Here is a 20,377-nt window from a genome sequence, read left to right as displayed (position 1 = left end):
CTTTATGTACGATCTTTCATTTCTTCTCGTTAGGCAAGTTAACCTCCCGTCCAGTAGAGGTCAGCTGCACGTTTGTAGAATGTATTATTATATTTAGTTTGAATTTGCTCTGCGTGTAAACTGAACTCTATAGTTGGTCTAAATAGGAAATGACGTTAGATTCTGTTTACATATATACCGGAGACGAAATCATATTTTTGAGATATAATTCTGGTTTAAGATCATTCATAAACATGGGTGGCTATGGTGTAATGGCCGACGAGGAAACTATTGATTATTCCGTGCACGAAGCATGGAATGAAGCGACGAACGTGTACCTTCTCGTAATCTTGGTCAGCTTTGGTTTGCTGATGTACGCTAGAAAGTGAGTGGACATACTAGTTAGCTCGCTAGCTACTAGCAAAACGTTATCTCGTTACATCTAACATTGCTGACGCAGTGTAATGCAGACAGCAAACACTTTAATACATGTACATCTTTTTACAGGAATAAGAGGAAGATAATGCGTATTTTCACACTGCCTCCCTCTGTGGGTTCATCACCGGAACCAAACTTCTATGACAGTCTGCAGAAAGTGCGGTTACGCCAGCAATTGGAAATGTACAGTATCGGTGAGTAGACCGTAAGGAATACCTCTTGACACCATTATGCACTTTGTTAATCTGTAATGTTAAGTAAACTTGCAGTACTGAAACGGAGATAATGTCTCGCTTTTTCAGAGAACGTGGCCACGCATATACTTCTGTAACGTCATGTGACAATTGAGTAGGTTATTGTACCGATACTTTTTTGCCTCTTCATGCAGCGAGGAAATTCGACCAACAGCAACAGCAGCAGCAGCAGGGTAAGCCAGACAGCGTGCAGCTAACCATGGAGTGAACCGAAGCGACATTTCTGAAGACATCCATCATTCCCTTTTTATATTAGGCCATTTCATTCGTACGACCCTCATTAGCTAGTTATACGTTTTTGATTATATTATGCATCGTGAACTAGGGTACCTAGTTTTCTTGAATGAAACATGTGCCGCACAGTTAATGGCTTATCCATCTCTTTTTCACTGGAACACATTGATAATGTTCTGGCGTTTGGAAAATGACATGCCTGAAGCAAGACTGTTTGTAGTGACGCCACCTTTAAGGACATTTTATATGTCTAATGATAAATTGCCCTTGCGGAAAGGCGACATTCTTTATTAGAAAAAATGTTGTAACAATGAGAAATGATTGCACTGTATACATGGACAATATCGGAGTTGCCAAGGTTACAGAGTCTCCAGGTCCAGCATGGAAGCTGCTTTCCTCCTCTGTGACGTCATTATGCTGAGCTGGAAAATGGGGAGAGGAAGGAAATGATTTTGGGTGAACCGTTTACACCTGTGTAAATATGTTTAATAAAGCTCTCCATACACAAAAATGCCTCAGCAATGCTTTCTGGGTAACCACATCCATTTTTCAAAAACACTTGATGACAAGATTAAATATTCAAACAAAGGAATACAAGCTTCCTTGCAAAGAACATGATAGGGACATGTTTGTGTCTGCCTCTCAAATTGCACTGTGCTTGGTATTTAAAGCTTGTAGGCACATCGTACTGGACTTGAATTTAAACTTTGGCAAGAATATCATGCTCAGGTGCTGTTTGTTTCTTAGTTTGGCTGTGCTTATAACGTGCAAAGTAGTGGGTGTGGAATGGCATCTGGCCATTTACCTGCTGCGATGCAGCGGAAGCCTTCTGTTCTGCCTGGCTCAACCGTCTTTGTAGGCGGAGGTTCTTCTCCTGGTGCTCTGCCATTTGTCTCTCGTACTGTTTGAGCCCAAGTTTTTTTAAAGACCCATTTGATGAAGCTGTACATGCATATCCACCATCTCACGTATGCTAAGTGTGTGTGCTTTAGTGGCAAGAGCAGTTTTACCTCCACAATCTTTTCATGATCTCCCTCCAGCTGTGCCTCCAGTTCCTGAGAGCGCTGCTTCTGCCTCACCAGCTCAGACCTGAAATCAGTCTCTTATCATTCCAAGCACAAGACATTCACATATTTTTTCAGAAAAACTAAATAGTTATTTATTTTCTTAAGCACAATTTAATTGTCTAGTGTAAATATCCACAGTTGGCTAAATTAAGCGTTTTATCCAGAAGATATTACGAATAAAAAAAAATAAAAAAAGATTATCAAATAGGCCCTGGTCCTTATCTATGTTGTGCAGGTAGCAATTTAAATTATTCTTCCCTCTAGGGTCTTTCAGCGCACTTATCCCTGGTTATGGGTATGCAACACAGCATCTGCCAAATGCCATTAATGTAATGTAATGTAATGTCTACATGCTGTGGCTGCTTCCTGCATCTGCTTCCACCTACTTCATGCTGCCCAGCTTCAGCTCGAAGGCTTCGGCCAGCTTGCGCGCCTCCTCCCGCCAGCGCTTGGTGGTCTTCTGCTGGGCCGTCAGCAGGCGGGTGAGCTCTGCTGTGGAGTTGCGACTGCTCTCCTCCAGCTCCCGGACCCGCGCCTCCATGCCCCGCTCCTTCAGGGAGAACTCGTGCTCCATGGAGGAGACCTGGGAGGAAGACGATTGGGTTGAACCGTTCTCATTGCAATGGGTGACCCAAGCAGCGGTTGAACAGGCAGCAGCTGGGATTCACTCAACGTTTGTTGGTGAGTTCAGAAACGGCCATTTATTTTGTGAAGTGTGTCTACTAGCATGGAAATGTGAAGGAGAAATGTCAATTGAATACAGAGCAGGGGTCTGTGTCATGAAGCAGGATTAGAGTTAGTGGGATAACTATGTTGAGTAAAACCCGAAACGGCTTCATTTACTTCAGTCCATGTTCCAGATTTGGATGGACTATCCAGCCAACTCCGTACTCCTGTATCATGATACAGGCAGTGTTTTCTTATTGAAATGGGGGACCCAAGCATCGTAAACAAGTGTCTGCATCTTTCCACGTGCAGGAGCGTAACATCTTGGCTCTTCTGACGCAATACCGTGGGCGCCCTCTGGGTATACCTGCTGCTTGGCCTTCCTCTGCGCGTGCTGGCTGGCCTTGCGCAGCTCCTCCATCTCCTTGCGCAAATGCGTGCCCTCCTCCTGCAGACGCAGCCGCTCCTCGCTCACGCTGCCGCAGTCGTCCCGCGCTCCCGCCAGCGCACCCTGCAGTCGCCGCACCTCCTCCTGGCAGCGCGACAGCTCCTCCTCATACCTACGCCCGGCGACACGGCAATCGCACAAACCTCTGCTCAAGGGGCCTCATTTATCAATATTTCCAGAAACCCGTGTGCAAGTGTATGTGTGATCGGAAACGAAATAAACATTCATGATTCATGAAACAGGAGTAGGCACCGATTTTTTTCGTATCCACGTGTGTCTGTTGATAAATACCAATCAATCGTAAACAAAAAGCTCGTGCATAATTAAAATAAATGGACACCCCTGAAATACGTTATAAGGACCACGGAAATCAATTCCAGGCCATTTAAAGAGAAAATATGAAAAACGTCCTATTAAAATACTGCAGCCTGTATGATGATGATCTGGCTGATGATCTGATTTTTGTTATTTTATATCATTATATGACTGTGTGTGCTACAGCTACAGCTACTTTGTAAGTTGTATTGTAAGTTGCAACATGGCTCAGGCAGTAAGAGCAGTTGTCTGGCAGTTGGAGGGTTGCCGGTTCGATCCCCCGCCCGGGCTGTGTCGAAGTGTCTCTGAGCAAGACACCTAACCCCCAAATGCTCCTGATGAGCTGGTTGGCGCCATGCATGGCAGCCAATCGCCGTCGGTGTGAGTGTGTGTATGAATGGGTGAATGAGAAGCATCAATTGTACAGCGCTTTGGATAAAGGCGCTATTTAAATGCCAACCATTTACCATTTGTGAACATGAAAATATATATGGATACTTATTTAGGACTTAACATCTTCTATGCCATGATGTTTTCTTATAATAGACTTCAACTTGAACTCGCCGTTATTGTCCGTTGTTTATTCTGTTCAAAGATGAACGAGGAAATTAAGATGATTGTCCTGGTGGAGAAACATAAAGCAATGTGCCAAAACTGACGAAAATCCACTGGGATCGAAACGTCTACAATAAAGGTGTATAAGGAGCATATCAGTTTGCAGGCTTCCTTCTTTCCAAACTAACATCTAAATATTAGTAATTAGCCAACTTTTGTTTATATAGGCTACATAAACTACGTATGCGTCACGTAGGACTGGAATACGAAAAGTGTAAAATGTGGAACAGGTAAGACAAAAATGGTTTGACATAAAACTGGAGGCAAAGTTATACAATTATAGGAGAGACGTTACTGTCTGGGATTATCAAGGAGCGATATATTTTCACTATCATGTGCCAGTCCACAAGAAGCTGAGGACGGGAAGCACCTGACCATTTTCTGGAAGTAAGCCATGGTTTAATTTTCTATTAAAGCATTAGATTTAAACGTAATGTAAAGAGAGTCGAATGCTGCCTTCACGTCATATCGGAATGACCGAATTACCACCTTCCGATTGGAAAAACAGTTCACGTCAACCTCGGAAATGAAACGCGAGGCAAAAAAAAAAAAAAATCATTAACAAATTAAGCGGCCACATGCCATGCCACTTGTACACCATGATATTTAAATGTGAATTCGCCGTTACTGTTCGTTGTTTCTTATATGAGCCTTACCAATCGGCTCGGTATTTGAATATGCGCTTTTTCGAAGTAGGTTATACCATGCCCAAAATCTTATGATAGGCTAAAGTAATGTAAAGAAAGGCCAGACATATAAATGACGACCGTAGCAGGCCACGCCCTATTTATAGCAAACCTTTTACGTGTTTTATTGAATTTATATTAACCCCCAACTTAAGCATTAATTAAATCAGGATTACCGGAATGAAATATCATCCATTTTCATGTTGAATCCTGTTGCGTTTTTATATGATATGAATAATTATAACATTCAACTTTCAATCATACAAATTACTCAAAATAGATTTCTCATGCTGTTCTAGTGCTCTTGCCTGTAATGTGGAAAGGGGTCCAATACTCACTCCATCTCCTGTTTCTTCATCCTGTTCTGGGTGCTCTGCAGCGTGATGTGGAGCTCGTCCTTTAGCCGCTCAGCATTCAGGCACCTCTGGTGGAGCGAGTCGATCTTCCGGTACTCCGGCTCTCCTCCCCGGCCTTCCCTGTACACCTGAACAGAGCGGAGTGCTGAAGTTTCGCTCCAGAACCTCAGCCGAGCCAACATTCTCAGCCCAACTCCAGAACCTCAGTCGTGCCAACATTCTCAGCCCAGCTCCGGAACTTCAGCTGTGCCAACATTCTCAGCCCAGCTCCGGAACCTCAGCCATTCCAACATTCTCAGCCCAGCTCCGGAACCTTAGCTGTGCCAACATTCTCAGTCCATCTCCAGAACCTCAACCATGCCAACATTCTCAGCCCAGCTCCGGAACCTCAGCTGTGCCAACATTCTCAGCCCAGCTCCGGAACCTTGGCCGTGCCAATGTTCTCAGCCATGCCAACATTTTTAGGTGTTACTCAACTGCTGAGGCTAAACAAATAAAACTTGCCTGCCAAGGCTGGGTTTCGCAACACTGGTGTTCGACCATGAGTGTTATTATTTACACCTGTAAATTGTATGCATTTATACATAAGTTAGTATAATTTTACCTTTTCTAGTTCTTCTTCCACGGCTTTTCTTTCCCGTGACGCCCTCTCTATTTGCGTCTCCTTGTCAGCACACTCCTTTTGCAGAACAAGAGGGTTTTGGATAAGGGAACATTTATCTACATATGCAGGTATTACACATATATGTAAATATCCATGCTCCATTCATTCTGTCAAGACACAACAGTGAATGAATAGTCACCTGGGTTCATTAAACCTGGGTTACTGTATGTGGTTAGTTTAGGTTGGACCAGGACCATCTCAGCAGAACCAGGAATAACCCCACCCCCCCCACCCCCACCCTACACACTAAATACATCTCTGTTAATCTTTACTTGTAAAACCTTCCTTTGGTAGCATATCTTTGAACTTTTACATTTTATGCGAGAACAGCAGACTACTCAGATCAATATCCAGCTCTGAAAAGGGCAGCCTGTAGCGTAGTGGTTAAGGCACATGACTGGGACATGCGAGGTCGGTGGTTTGATCCCCAGTGTAAGCACAATAAGATCTGCACAGCCGTTAGGCCCTTGAGCAAGGCCCTTAACCCTGCATTGCTCCAGGGGAGGATGGTCTCCTGCTTAGTCCAATCAACTGTAAGTCGCTTTGGATAAAAGCATCAGCTTTTAATGTAATGTAATGTAATGTAATGAAAAGGGTGACACAGCGATCGGCAATCCTACCAGCTGTAGAGCAGCGAGCTCCTCTGCCATTCTCTGTATCTGGATGTTGCACTGTTTTCGCACATTTTCAACCTGAAAGAGAAACGACCTCTGAATAATACATCACTACAATAGTCGTTCACCAAATTACATTTTAAATGGAGATCTTCCATACAAAACTCAATTTAGTCCAGGACTAAGCTTAATTTGTGTCTCGGAAACCAATGCTAACGCATTCCGGTGTAAACCAGAAATGTTTAATGCGCCTGGTAGTATTCAGACAATATGTCTGTGAACAGAACTTATTTTTTATTTTTTTTATAAAATAAAAATATAAGTAAATAGACAAAATTAATAAATAAAAATAGATTCCTATTTAAAGCCTTAAACTTAGCTATGAAGTGCACACTCACTGGGTGATAAAATGAAGAGTAAATTGAATTGATAGACCTGCATTCATTGGCTTAAGAGAATAAGATGCTTTGTAACAGACCAATTACACAAGACTGCCCTTCAGTGCCAACCTTAACGATGGACACCTCTTTCGTTACTGCCCTTCATTGCCAACCTTAACGTCAGACACCACTTTAATTACCACCCTTTATTACGCTGAAAGAAATGAGCGAGGCCTTCAGCACTCAAATTTTAATTACCGTTAAACCAATAAAGGTGCGCATTCAAAACCTCTAAAAGCCCTGCATCGAAAGCCCACTGTTGACTCTCGGTTTTATATCCGTAACGGAAAACTTGTTGAGCTTGACTTTGTTGTGACATTACTTTTACACCTTCGCTGCTATTCAGGGAGATTTACAGGACTAGCGTTACACGCATCACTGGATATGCACGCCCTGCTCATGTACGGCAGTAAAACCTCTCCTTAGAAATAAAAACTTCACTTCCTTACCCACTGTGCGAGTCACCCTTGTGCGGTGTAAACTCTAAGGATGATCTACAGCAGGAGTACCCATGGTCCTGGAAAGCCACGGGGCCTGCTAGGTGCCACTGTCATCCACTTATTCTATCAATTAATGCAGTTGATTAGCTCGCCTTACTCTTACTTACTTTCTTGGGTCTGAACTGTCCCAGTCCACCCTCCACAAATCTGGAACATGGACTCAAGTTAACAAAAGCTGTTCCAGATTTTAGTCAGTGCAGTTATCCGGGAATCCTGCTCCCAGATTGCCAAATCAAAGGCAAAAGCCAGCAAGACCTATGGCTTTACGCCCTATGGGTCCCGGCTTGGGTGACCAAAGCACTGCACTACAGAAAGGACTACACTGAAAATAAGGATGGTAGCCCTTTCCTCTGGCAGTGGGTAGTCTGGGTCAGGTCGACTGTATGGTGGTAATATGGAGATGGCACTGAGAACAGAACTGGCCTCTTTCCTGGTCCGAATGGCAGCCTCCTGAATCAGCTGCTTAATGGCCTCCTTTAGCTTCTCCAGTTCCTCACTCTTCTGCTTCTCCCTCAGAAGGGCCTGTGGGGAGAGAACCATGGTCTCAACTGCTGCAGTTCTACAGGCCTGTGGGGAGAGAACCAGGGGCTCAACAGCTGAAGGTCTACAGGCCTGTGGGGAGAGAACCAAGGGCTCAACTGCTGAAGGTCTACAGGCCTGTGGGGAGAGAACCAGGGGCTCAACTGCTGCAGTTCTACAGGCCTGTAGGGAGGGAACCAGGGGCTCAACTGCTGCAGTTCTACAGGCCTGTGGGGACAGAACCAGGGGCTCAACTGCTGCAGGTCTACAGGCCTGTGAGAATTACTACACTTTACCAGGAGATTACTGCATACTACTAATTCAGAAGCGTCTCAGCAAAAATAAGACATCCAATATAACCTCAGATGTCTTGTTATATTCAATAAAACATCCATAATCTTACATTAAGCCATTCAATAAATGGCAAATAACTACATAGGCATCGTGTAGTCATGTTTTCTCCAGGCCAGGTGTAGGCTGTGCCCATGGGAATACCACGGCTCAATGCTTCACACCACCACTGCTTGCCTCCAGAAGTACATCCCTCTCCACTATTTCCCTGGGGGGAACCCTGACTACTACAGACACAGAAGACCTGCCACAACTAAACATGGCAATGCAGTGTTTGTGTATGGGTTAACACAGGTATGCTGTACTGCAGTACAGCTCTTCAAAGGCTCGACTAGAAACATAAACAGTAGACCTGGTTACCACCCCAAATTACTTTTGTAAGTTTCTTTTTTTTTTTAAAGAGAGACATTTAATGTCGTTACAGTCCAGGGCTTGCCACAATGCAGATAAACTGGTTATACAATTGAATAAAGACCTGAAGCAGGTAGGCAGCAGTGCGCAGGTATGAGCCGAGAGCAGGTGACCTGCAGGCACTGGCTGTCCCCTCTCACCTGGTCCTTCTGCAGAGCCGCCTCCTCGGCTGCCTGGATGCTGTCACGCACTCTGCTCAGGGCCTCGTACTTCTCCTCCTCCAGGCTGGAGCTACGGCCCTGCAGCTCTCCCACCTGCCTCTCCCACGCACTCTGCTCCCTGCGCACCTTCTCTGTCTCCTGGGTGGCCACCTTCATCCTGGAAGGGTGTGTTAAGATTGGGGTAAGACTTGGCCCACAGTTTGTGTTAGAGACAGAGCTATAGTTAGGGTTAGGGTGGGGGTTAGGATAGGATGGTTAGGATAAAGTTTAGGGTAAGGATAAGGGTAAGGTTTAGGCTAAGGGTTAGGGTTATACCAGAAGAATCTCTGGCCTGGGTGGCTCACCTGCTGTCCAGCTGGCTGAGGGCCGAATGCAGCTGATGGAGCTTCCGGTCAGAGGCCTCCTCTCTCCCCTGGGCCTCTAATGCATTATCCTCCCACACACACACACACACACACACACACACACACACACACACACACACACACACACACACACACACACACACACACACACACACACACACACACACACACACACACACACACACACACACACACACAAGATTATTCACAAGTTCATGGACAGAAACTGTTGAAATCAGATAAATCAGAAAAAATTATAAACCCAGAGTAGATGCTTCTGGAAGTCTCCATAACTCAATATTAACAGTCCTGAAGACTGAGCCTTATAGACAAATGACCAGCAGGGCTTCGGCTGCACATGCCGAACATGCTGAATGTGCTCACCCATCTCTGCATCTGGTCCTGCATGCTCTGCATGAGTTTTGTCATTTCCTCCACTTTGGCTGTGGCCGTTCTCAAGTCCATTTTCGCCTGTCTACAAAAAACCTATGTTTAACACACACATGATCTGGGACATAGAGACAGGATGCAAGGAACCCACAGGGGAGGACAGCAGCTGGAAGAAAATGAATCAAAGAGGGGCCTACGGTGTTGCTGGTGGGGTCTATAAATGTGGAGAGAGCATGCGCGTGGAGGATGCACCTGCACCTCTACAGGGGGAGATAAGAGCTGATGGGAGGCCTGCAGGGTGAGGGGGGCGCAGGGGGTAGTTCTGACAGGGGCAGAGGAGGCTGTTATAGGGGGAGGGGTTTGGGGCTCACCTCAGGTGGGTGCGGAGATCCTCCATCTCCATGCTCTGCTCTGTCACCGTCTTCAGAAACTCCTGATTGGTCTGCATGTGACACGACAGGCAGTACGCAATCTTAGGCATGCTTTCAGAGTGTGTTTGTACGTGTGTGTGTGTGTGTGTGTTACAGGCAGTAGGCCCTCTTAGGCATGCTTTCAGAGTGTGTTTGTACGTGTGTGTGTGTGTGTGTGTGTTACAGGCAGTCGGCCTTTTGAGGCATGCTTTCAGTGTGTGTGTGAGTTAATGGTGGTCATGGCAGAGATGTCAAAGAACAGACGCCTTGCACCTCATCAAACATGCATGAGTGACATATCGCATTGCACTCAGCTTTGCTACTGCACCTTCTTCCATCCTACAGGGATTCACTTATAAACATGCAGTTAAAAATAATACAATACTTATAAATATTTTCCCTCTGTACAAGACCCCAGCAAATACAGCAGCAGCTGTTTGATGGGCAGAGAAGAATCCAAACAGACTACTATGCGGAGAGTATTACAAAAAAGAAAGGATATGGATTTCCTATATTAACGTGCAAGATCACACATATGTAATGAGAATACTATATAATGCTGATGTAACAATCACGACTGGTAATTGAAAGCAATAGTATTCTATAAAATAATGAATTAAATAAACAATCCAAAATACCTAATCTACTCTTAAGAGTAATTATTCTTAATTTAGTGTGCACCACCACCAGAGCTCAAGAGTACTGCGGTGTTAGATGACAACACCAAGGTGAGTCACATGACTCGTAACCCAGTGTTTGTGCTCGGTCGCCATCTGGTGGCAGGTTGGGGTTTGGTTCTCACCGACTCCAACGTTTCATTGGCCGCTTGGAGATGCTGGGCGGCTTGCTGGATGCTGGTTAGTTTGTTCTGTAAAGAACGTGTGTGGGAGGATTACTACAGACAGCAGTTCTGACATCAACCAGAAAAAGGCAATACAGAATAATTTAAAGATAAAGGTAACAGTGATGTATACCCTGGTAAAACTGATGTGTTAACCAGGCTAATAAGCAGAAACTACATCTGTGAACAATATTTATAAATATATATATATATATATATACACACACACATATATATACACGTATATATACATATATATATACATATACATACATAAATACATAAATATATATATATATATAATAAAACTTGTCCATAGCACCCTCTGGTGGACACATGGATAATGTACAGTTAAGGCTCATCATTTTCAGAGTTCAGTTTCAGATAAAAAATGTGACTTAAAGAAAAGGTTATAATAATGCACAGTTCAGGGATAAATCTTTCATTGACATTTTAAACATCCTTTCTTTTAACCAAAGGCTTTATGAATGGAACAATGATAGGTTGCATTCCAGGAGATTGGATGCATTGCACCTGCTATTCCATTTAATGACATTCGCACAGTGACATATACAAGAAATAGGCCTAACATTGGCGTAATAACAACGAGTGCATTCATTTCCATAGAATTTTTTTTTTTTTTAAACAGTGAACGGTTCCAGATATGATGCAGAGGTGCTGGCGAACTACAGGGTCTGCTGGTTTCTGTTGTTAGTCGGCACTTAGTTGATCACTTAAATTTTATTATTTTGTGATAGCACTGTTTTAGCAACAACGGTTCTCTGCCACCAAACTCCACCACCATGGTCTCACACCCCCGGACCAATCACCAGATTCCCACTCTTAAAGCTGCATACCCTCACTTACTGACAATGGCAATGGTCTAGAGAACCAAATCTATAATAGATTTTAATTCCAAAAACATTTCAAAAGCAGAGAAACATCAATAAGAAAATCTAAGATCTGGGAAAAAAATCGCTTGCATTCGAACTGTCCTTTTAAAAAAATCCTGGAATCTCCTAGAAAAAAATGACCGACAATGATGAGCCTTGTGTACCGTTGAGACAACATTCAAGACAGAGTGATAAACCTTCATCTGCTGCTGTTCAGTCATATAGATGTGCGCATCGGACGTGGTCTTCTGATAGATCTGCTGCATCCGATACAGCTCTTCTGCAGAGGAACGCCACATCTCCATGGCTCGATCCTTCTCCTGTGGACACACACACACCTGCTGAAGCCCTCACACGTGGACATGACATTCATCATTAATTAAACCACTGGGAACAGTGAAAGTGTGCAGACAGGTAAATTATTTTTCTTTCAGTTACATTACCTTATCACAATATCACTAATATGAACTAATGCAAAGGACCATGACTGCTAATAGCTCCCCCTTGTGGAGAATCCTTTTTAATGTGAGTGAGTTACAAGCCAGGTCCAGGGGCTTTGCAGCTGAATGTGCACCCGATGTCGACTTGATGTCGGCAAGCTTGTTCTTACCCTTCACACAGATGCATACAGGCCACACAGTGGCAGATATGATGCAGAGAGGTGCTGGAGAACTACAGGGCCTGCTGGTTTCTGTTGTTAGTTTCTGTTGTTAGTCGGCACTTAGTTGATCACTTAAAGCACCCGATTACACAGTTAACTCGACTCACCTAGTTTCTTGGGTCTAAAGTAGTCATGTTTAAGGTGAAAGCAAAGACCAGCCGAGCCTGCAGCTCCCCTGTACCAGGGCTGATCACTCTTGTGTGTTTACCATGACCCCAGCCACTAAAACATATCCTATCCCATCAATCGATTTGCATGAAGGGGGGATTTCAAATGTCCTCTCTCATCCCGAGACTAGGTGCCCATGTGACTCTCTCCAGCTTCCTCTGGAGAGGTACAGCGACATTCTGCCCCAAGATGGTAATCGCTACACTGATGTAAAGAAGTGGCAGTATATTCAATGCAAAAGTGTTAAGTGTTACTGCTACATATAACAGTTTGTACTGCATCCATTACTACCCTGCACCTGAACTCCAAAGCACAAAAAGGTTTTACAAGTCGATGGTTGGTGTAAGGCTATTGTTTGCACCACACACACACAAATAAAATCTCCCATTTGGTCATTATGAACAGAAATGTGACCGTGCATATTTTATATATAAAATCTAATGAAGAAAAGCCATTATAACAAAAGGAAAGCAGTCTCTTCTCCAGGAGCACTGCTGAGGCAGAGCAGCAGGTGAGGATGAGTCACACCTGGAGAGAGAGCTGGATCTGCTCCTGCAGATTCTTAACCAGCCCGTCGTCCGTCACAGAGTCCCTGTCCAATCCCGTTGCGGCGGGGAGCCCATGGAGCTGCCGCTCGATGGACTCTCTCAGCTCAGAGTGTAGCCTAGTACAGCAGAAATAATATTACAGAGCCTATCCCAGAATGCAGAGGGTGAGAGGCAGGAGCCTATACCAGCACCCTAAATACACCCTGGACAGGTCGCCATGGGCACTTACCACAAATTATTTAAAGAATCATGTATTACATGATGTTCAAGAAGATTCCAAATAAAAACACAACTAAATTTGACAAAGCAGAGAGGGAAGAAAGAATAATGATGATAAGAAAATTGATAAACATATTTTTTTATTCTCCCTTGTGGTCACAGGTAACAACCCTGTTGAGTCAACCCCATTTTCATCACAAGAAAATAAAATGCACACCCCTCATCTTGACATGAAATTGTATTTGCATTCAATCATGGAATACACTCTACACTCTGGAAAAGGAAAATTGTACCAGTACCGCTCATTCTCTCTGACAACTTCCTCAAGCTTCACTTTCAGCTCAGCAATCTGAATCTGTTGGTTTGATAGCGAAAAAAATGAACATAGATCATAGACTCATAGACTCTCCAGAGATTAAATAACTTCAACAATATTAACTTTCCACCCCATCCCTTACAGCAAGTTGCCCATTTAGACTAAGGGCATCTTCCATGCCATGAAAAATCGTCATGAATCTAGTTTATGCAAAATAAATCCCAGCAGCCTCTGGTTTAGTAGATAACATTTTACATCCCATTTCCATTTGAGCCATTTAGCAGATGCTCTTATCAAGGACAACTTATATCGGTTACACTCCATCACATATCAACAAAGATTATACTGAAGAAATTCAGATTAATTGCCTTACTCAAGGGTTCAACAGCAGTGTCCCACCTTGGAATCAAATCTGCAATCTCAGCAATACAAGCACAGCTCCCTAACATTATCATACACTACTACCTAGTACAAAACAAAATGATAACAAATGGTGTTACCTGATACCGCTGCAGTAGCTCATTCATGTCTTCATTATGTTTATCATATTCTGCTACCAGAGGAGTCAGAATGCTGCCAAACAATACCAAAACAAAAATACACAATTACTATATATATATATATATATATATATATATATATAAAAAACATAACTGTGAATGTGCATGAAAGCATGCGTCTGCCAAGTGGGATTGGAATAAATAAATTACAAACTGGCAGTGATAGAACTTTAACTGAGTATGTTCTTTTAGAAAATCTGTCTCATTAAATCAGGTCCTATACAGTATTTATACAACAAAAATAGTAATGGACAAAAGAATATCACCGCATACAATCAATAAAACATTACTACACACAATTCAAGAGCACAATTAAAAAATATGAACCCCCAAATGTCCCCCTGCTTTCAAAAGTTCTTTATAATAGATACAGAAACCTGTTCCAAAACGAGAAGTAATAAGCTATTTATATGCAGTCATGCACACTGACCTTTTATCAGAGAGCCAGAGGGCCGGTGAATCAGATGCCCTTGCGGTCACTCCCTTGGTGAGACAGTAAAATGTTAAACTTTGCTCAGGTCATTCACATAAATTGCAACAATTTAAGTTCCAAAAAGAAAAAGAAAAAGATTCTGCCAAAGGAGTTTTGTGATGGTTGTTTTGTGGACTGAAAATAAAGCATTGGACCTCTGAACACCATCATGAATGCTGTGACTAATTGCAGCTTGCATGAAATGTCGAACTTCAAAGGATCTTTACAAAGATGCTTTTAAAGAGAAATGTGCTAAACTGTGTTTGAATAATAATACTGCAAGGTTAAAATGTGTTCTAGGGTGCCAGGAGTCTTAAATAACAGAGCAAAGGGAAGGTTCTTTGCATAGTAAAGGAGAAAACACATCTCCTTAGCCCTCACTGATCTTACAGGAGATCTGATATACAATAAGCTGCATGTGACTGCAGAAAGCAGCAATAGTTAATGCTTTGTTTGGAAACTGAGATCTTACAATTTTGCAAAAAAATATGTTGTACACCACTCCCGTATTAAGTATTAATAATGCATATTTCCCAATCTATTACTCACTAACTCAACAACAACACAACCGCAATACCTGTGCAGAAGACATGGGTTCGGCCTGATGTCCATCCTGGTACTTGAGCCTCTTGGCTGCAAAATTTCAAATTGACAGCTACAGTAAGCAGTGATAGAAACTGAAAATTGGCTTTCTGTCCGTTAGCCGAGTTACTCAAAGGTAACAAAAGAGATGCCAAGATCATTTAATGAGTGACTACATTTGGACAACAAGCAGTGAACGGCCACGAATTCTTACCTTCTTCTCGAAAATAATTCGCCTCTGTCGTCATTCCAGCGTCTGTGGGAGGCTGGGATGCAATTATGTATAAGCAAGCCTAATTATCACTTACCTGATGCTAGCTAGCCGAGTAATCTACTTAGCCAGCTGGTCCTTATGTTAAATTGCTGGCACTAGCTATACTATACTATTATATACTATACTAGCTATAATATATTATTCGGCGAAAAATATAATTAATCAAAATATCGGCAGAGCGATGTTAACAACGAGTTTAAGTCTGATTTAAGTTTAGTTAGCTAGATAGCGAATCGGATTTGTTCCCACCGTGGTAGCTAGCTAACGCAATGGGGTGACCCTAAGCCGTTTCTAGGCGTGATACTAGCAAACAGGCTTGCAACTGAAAGCTAACAGCTGGCACTGATTTTTATTACCAGTTCAGCTCTGGTTTATGTCGAATTTGTGTGTAGATAAGAGTGTAGCCTACATTCTCAGAATAGTAGCATCAGATACATATCAGTGTTTTTCTCGGTACAATCTTACTAGTTTACCAGTTAAAATCTTCTAAAATCTGCTTCTGTTCCAAACTTCCGCCGTCGAGTTTGAAGTGAAAAGCTAAGCCAATCAAATGCCTCTTAAATGACATGGAGCGTCGCTCTATTTTCTCCTGCTGGAAACGTGTGTTCAGTAGTATTTAACTTCCTGCTATAGTTGGCTAAAACTCTTAAGTAAATGCAACTTGAAGTTTCGCAAGACTGCGTTTAAATTAAGTAATTTTAGTATGTGACATTCTTTGGACAACTTAACTAGATAGCAAGGTACTGTAACCAAACACAAATGATGCCAAAGTACTTTATTGATCGTTATTTTTATGGTTTTATAGCATCACTGATATATTTAAAAGGCCGCGTGTAAGTTAATCGTTGGAACAAGTTGTAGGATAACCAATCTTCTGTTGCAACTCGCTCACTTAGCTTGATATTATAGCTATGGCCAGTCCAGTTTTTAATAATCTGCTCAGCATTATTGTTTGTCTTTCATGTGTCTTTGGTCTAGGCTACTCTGCTTCTGTAAGTATTGCATATAACCTATTGTTGGATGAATTTTACTTAAACCTAGTCATAATAGCTAGCATATACAATATACGCCACGCTTGTAGCTATATTGGGATGCACACTGATATTACATGATTCGTTTATCTTCTAAAGGTAAACAGTTCAAAGAAATGTTGTAGGCTATATCAAGGTCGATAACAACAGCTAGGCTTAAAAGTGGAATAAGACGAACTGCTGCGTAGTGGAGGGAACTACACCGACTGAACAAGTGCATCGGGGACTTATTTACTTACTCACCGTTGTAGTTTTTACTCTGGCATCAAGCTTGCGTGTGGGCAAACCAACATCTGGCTTACTAGGCTACAGTGTGGAGTGCGTGTTAGCTCAATTAATGAAATAATACGTATATTTAAAATGCATATATTTTCAGATGACCTTTGCCATTAAAGAAACCTGGAACAGCTTGCCTATAACTCACGACCCAATAAAAATAACGTTTTCTCCGGGAGATGGCGGGCTGCTAATGGAAGTGTCTGGCCCATTCTTCAACGATCCACAAGCTCCAACCGGACCTCCCGGCCAGCCATTCCCAGGACTATGGGACTATGAAGGTGTGCGGATAACCGCTTATTTAGCCGCTGCGCGACTCGCAGTATTCTGTAGGAATTGCATATGCACACTGCCTTGCAGTTATCCAGCATAACCACACTGGTCTGCATTTTATCATTGAAGTCTTTGCAAAATGGCATTGTAACGAGTTAAGAAATGCTGAGGTGTGAAGACTGATGTTTCTTGTATTTCTGTGTTTCCCTTGGTTGTCGAGAACCGACCTAATATGATTAAAGCCAATGTCAAGTGCAGTATGCTGCAAATTGTTTATTATATATATATATATATATATATAATCTTATTTCCATTTTCCAGTTGTAGAATCCTTCTTCTTGAACAGCGCCACAGAAAAGTATCTCGAAGTGGAAGTTTGTCCGTAAGTCTCCCCCCCAAAAAAAATAGCATTGTGGATTACCTGGTGGGAGGGGGAGGGGGAGGGGGAGGGGGAGGGGGAGGGTGGATGGATGACTAATGGGTGGCTGATTAATTTGAGGTTTGCCTTTTATAAAAATCTGATTTTATGCATCTCTTTTGGAACAGCCTTTGGAAAAAATATATATACCTGACCCCCCCCCCCCCCCCCAAATCTGTTTCATTGCAGTCATGGTCAGCACTTGGTATTATTACTTTCTGGGAGAGGAAATGCTTTTCAGGTAACCAGAGTACTAAAGCTTATATCCACATTCACACCTATGTTTTCATCATTGTCTGTTCTCCTTCTCCATTGCAGTGAAATGCAGTTACTGCAGCGTGACACTTTTATTTTTATTTTCTTTAAAGCAAATGCTGCCTTTGTCATTCCAAGCTTCTATAAATGGAAATGGATGGACTGGCACAGCACTTCTTCCCTGGAGTTATTTCCCTCCAGGGGTTAACAAAATGAACTCCTACGCCATTCACCGCTCAGAAGAACGAAGGACTTATGAGGCTCTGTATCCAATACCAAGAAATGAAGTTGCAGATGGCCAAAAACCAAACTTGTGAGTACCTTGCATTTGATATTGGCATTGATGTCCTTGTTTAACAGCGCTTGTATGATGTTATGAGTCAGCACTGTATGTCATTACAGGGCTGTCGTGTTGTTTTGAAACTCACTTTCAAAAATACCTTTGCCTAACAACTTGTTCCAGCATCTTGTTTTTTTTTTTGGGGGGGGGGGGGGTCACTAATTAGAATTTAAACAGACAAGAATAAGTCTTCCCACTTAATACAAAGGCATTGCTGCATGAAGGTGAAATTCGGAAGCTATAGCCTATTAGTTATTAATATACACATTTGAATGTTGCTTTAAGGGTTGATGTGATGAGAATCTCTAATGACTTGGCTTGTATTTCTCATTAGCCATCTTCTGGAGTACTTCCAAGATTTCAAACTCCAAGGAATCATGGGAGGAGATTGGGTGCAGCCAGGATCAGACCTTTGGGAGAACGTGCTGATCAGTAAAAAAGCTGAGTGAATGGCCCAAGGCACTTAAAGGGAACAAAGAATAATTAGAGCTGCAGTTCTGTATTGCTTTAAGACTTGTAACACAAAACATAATTTGGTGATCAAAGCTGGTTTAATATAGACTGGATTTCAATTCACTGGAGTCCAAATGTTGTTTATTTAACTCAGGTATTAAAGCTGATCTGGCAGGAACAAGAAAACAAACATGCTTACTAGACTATTTTAAAAAGCACATTATGGAAAGTTGTCTTTGAATTACATACTTATTTGTAGAAAACATATTTTATTCATAAATTTGTAAATTTGCTCTGGACTGTTTTGACAGACTTGACTTGCACTTTTTTTTCAGCTCATGTATTTCTTTGAAAATTAAAGTCCCCATCTGTAACAATGACAGTTTCTGTGTATGTGTCTATGCAAGAGATGCTCTGCGGAAGGGAAAATCAATAGAATGTCAGCTGTGCAAGCAAAACAAAAGGGCAAGCTGCTCTCTACACTTTTTCAATTAAGTCCATGTACTATTTCAGATGGGGCAAGAGGTATCAATGTTGCTGAATATTTTTGCTGCCATGCAACTGAATTGAACTGTATTTTAAATTTGTGTTAGCTTTTTATTATGAAACGATGGACCTGATAAATTAGTCTGAAATGTGTCTGACTTCCAGATCATTTTAGACTGGTATGAAACTCTGGCTAATGAAGTGGGAGTCAACACTCACATCATTAGCTTGCACACTTAGCAGCAATCCTGGGAAAGCTTTGTGGTGTTCAAAAGGGGCGGTAATATTTAATTCCTTCATTCATTTTGCTAAAAAATCAATATGATACTGTCACCTTTTAGAACTCAGAGGGGTTATACACCTAATGCAGGCTTTATGTCTCTCTACCTATATGATTAACTGAAACCGAATGTCTAGCAAATCTTCATAGTGTATTCTTTAAAATAAATTGGTATGAAAAGGATTCTGCCTTGGACAAAACCCGTAAGCTTGTTATGACCGCTCATTCCCTGTAGCAGAACTTATCTGCAAACTCTGAAAATGCTGTCTTGCCATTAAACCACATCGACACAACCAATTTGAAGAATTATACGAGGCCTCCAAAGATCTAGTAGACTTTCTGAATTACTGGAGTTATTCCTGTGCTTAGCACACCAGATGAGAGCCTTGGATCAGACACAGTTTTTGCAAACAAAAACTGATTTTGTCAAATCTCTTGTAGGTACATTTTTGACAGTTTCTGTGGATGAAATGCAGACAACTGGTTGAATCTCTTGCTACTGCATATATTATACATGGCATTGGCAGTGTTAGAACCTAATGTATTCACGGCTATCTTTTAAGAAGAGGAGTCATTTACAGACGTATAAAAGCCAGTGAGAAGGATCATACAGATTATAGTAGCTATGCTATGCCTCTGTTTCGTTTTAGCCAACACCGGTTAAAGGAAGGTAACTGCTCCTTAAGCACTGTCCAAATTTGGGAGAGTCTTTTGACCCCAAATCTGTAGTGCCATATTTGATGTTTAGGAAATCCAAGACACATCCGTTTATTTGACCCACAAACAAATAAAATCAAGTTATACCCTAATTATGTATTCATATATCCGTATTAACTTGATTAATTCCCACATTTTAGAATGTCAAAGCAGCTGGCAAATCTTTCAAGGTGAAGTTAAAGATTTGACTGAAAATCACTGTTGTAAAACAATCTGGACTGTGTGTTGGTTTGTGTCACAGCCAATATCATGATCAGTTAAGTTTGATGAAAATGTGCAACCTCTAACAATTTTGTACATTATTTGCTTATTTGCTTATTGATCTTTTTTATGTCACTGAAATTAATAGTTTAGTTTCAGTGACCACTGGGTGACCACACTTGGTCACACTTGACTGCAGGCAGAACCCCAGCAATTTTACCTGCTAGTCA

At 42.1% G+C, this 20,377-nt stretch overlaps 3 protein-coding genes across 6 annotated transcripts; 2 read left to right on the top strand and 1 right to left on the bottom strand.

The window, feature by feature from the left end:
• Nucleotides 1-139: 139 nt before the first annotated feature.
• On the top strand, nucleotides 140-1,416 carry smim19 (small integral membrane protein 19). Its single transcript, XM_061245392.1, has 3 exons — nucleotides 140-364; nucleotides 487-611; nucleotides 806-1,416. The coding sequence occupies exons 1-3, from the start codon at nucleotides 150-152 to the stop codon at nucleotides 877-879; spliced, it is 414 nt and encodes a 137-aa protein (XP_061101376.1). The 5' UTR covers nucleotides 140-149; the 3' UTR covers nucleotides 880-1,416.
• sclt1 (sodium channel and clathrin linker 1) lies at nucleotides 1,117-16,710 on the bottom strand. 3 transcript variants are annotated; one of them, XM_061245386.1, is made up of 22 exons: nucleotides 15,891-15,949; nucleotides 15,358-15,409; nucleotides 15,139-15,194; nucleotides 14,520-14,572; nucleotides 14,030-14,102; nucleotides 13,513-13,568; nucleotides 12,975-13,110; nucleotides 11,815-11,937; nucleotides 10,686-10,751; nucleotides 9,845-9,915; nucleotides 9,471-9,558; nucleotides 9,063-9,157; nucleotides 8,698-8,875; nucleotides 7,700-7,798; nucleotides 6,343-6,414; nucleotides 5,663-5,737; nucleotides 5,041-5,186; nucleotides 3,006-3,198; nucleotides 2,359-2,555; nucleotides 1,916-1,994; nucleotides 1,711-1,806; nucleotides 1,117-1,327 (listed from the first exon to the last, which is right to left on the bottom strand). In XM_061245386.1, exons 2-22 carry the CDS (start codon nucleotides 15,389-15,391, stop codon nucleotides 1,265-1,267), a joined length of 2,049 nt encoding a protein of 682 aa, XP_061101370.1. In that variant the 5' UTR covers nucleotides 15,392-15,409; nucleotides 15,891-15,949; the 3' UTR covers nucleotides 1,117-1,264. The 3 variants fall into 3 exon arrangements, with proteins under 3 accessions (XP_061101370.1, XP_061101371.1, XP_061101369.1); XM_061245387.1 differs by lacking the exons at nucleotides 15,358-15,409; nucleotides 15,891-15,949 and adding an exon at nucleotides 16,692-16,710; XM_061245385.1 differs by having other exon boundaries at nucleotides 15,358-15,970.
• c6h4orf33 (chromosome 6 C4orf33 homolog) lies at nucleotides 15,568-18,840 on the top strand. 2 transcript variants are annotated; one of them, XM_061245389.1, is made up of 7 exons: nucleotides 15,568-16,157; nucleotides 16,396-16,409; nucleotides 16,825-17,005; nucleotides 17,319-17,379; nucleotides 17,605-17,656; nucleotides 17,784-17,983; nucleotides 18,345-18,840. In XM_061245389.1, the coding sequence occupies exons 3-7, from the start codon at nucleotides 16,825-16,827 to the stop codon at nucleotides 18,457-18,459; spliced, it is 609 nt and encodes a 202-aa protein (XP_061101373.1). In that variant the 5' UTR covers nucleotides 15,568-16,157; nucleotides 16,396-16,409; the 3' UTR covers nucleotides 18,460-18,840. The 2 variants fall into 2 exon arrangements, with proteins under 2 accessions (XP_061101373.1, XP_061101372.1); XM_061245388.1 differs by lacking the exon at nucleotides 16,396-16,409 and having other exon boundaries at nucleotides 15,575-16,157.
• The last annotated feature ends 1,537 nt before the right edge of the window (nucleotides 18,841-20,377 follow it).

This window comes from Conger conger, chromosome 6 (genome assembly GCF_963514075.1).
Source record: "Conger conger chromosome 6, fConCon1.1, whole genome shotgun sequence".
In the NCBI taxonomy this organism is placed as follows: Eukaryota; Metazoa; Chordata; class Actinopteri; order Anguilliformes; family Congridae; genus Conger; species Conger conger.
Note: the sequence above shows the minus strand (reverse complement) of the source record. Positions and strands in the feature narration are given on the sequence as shown.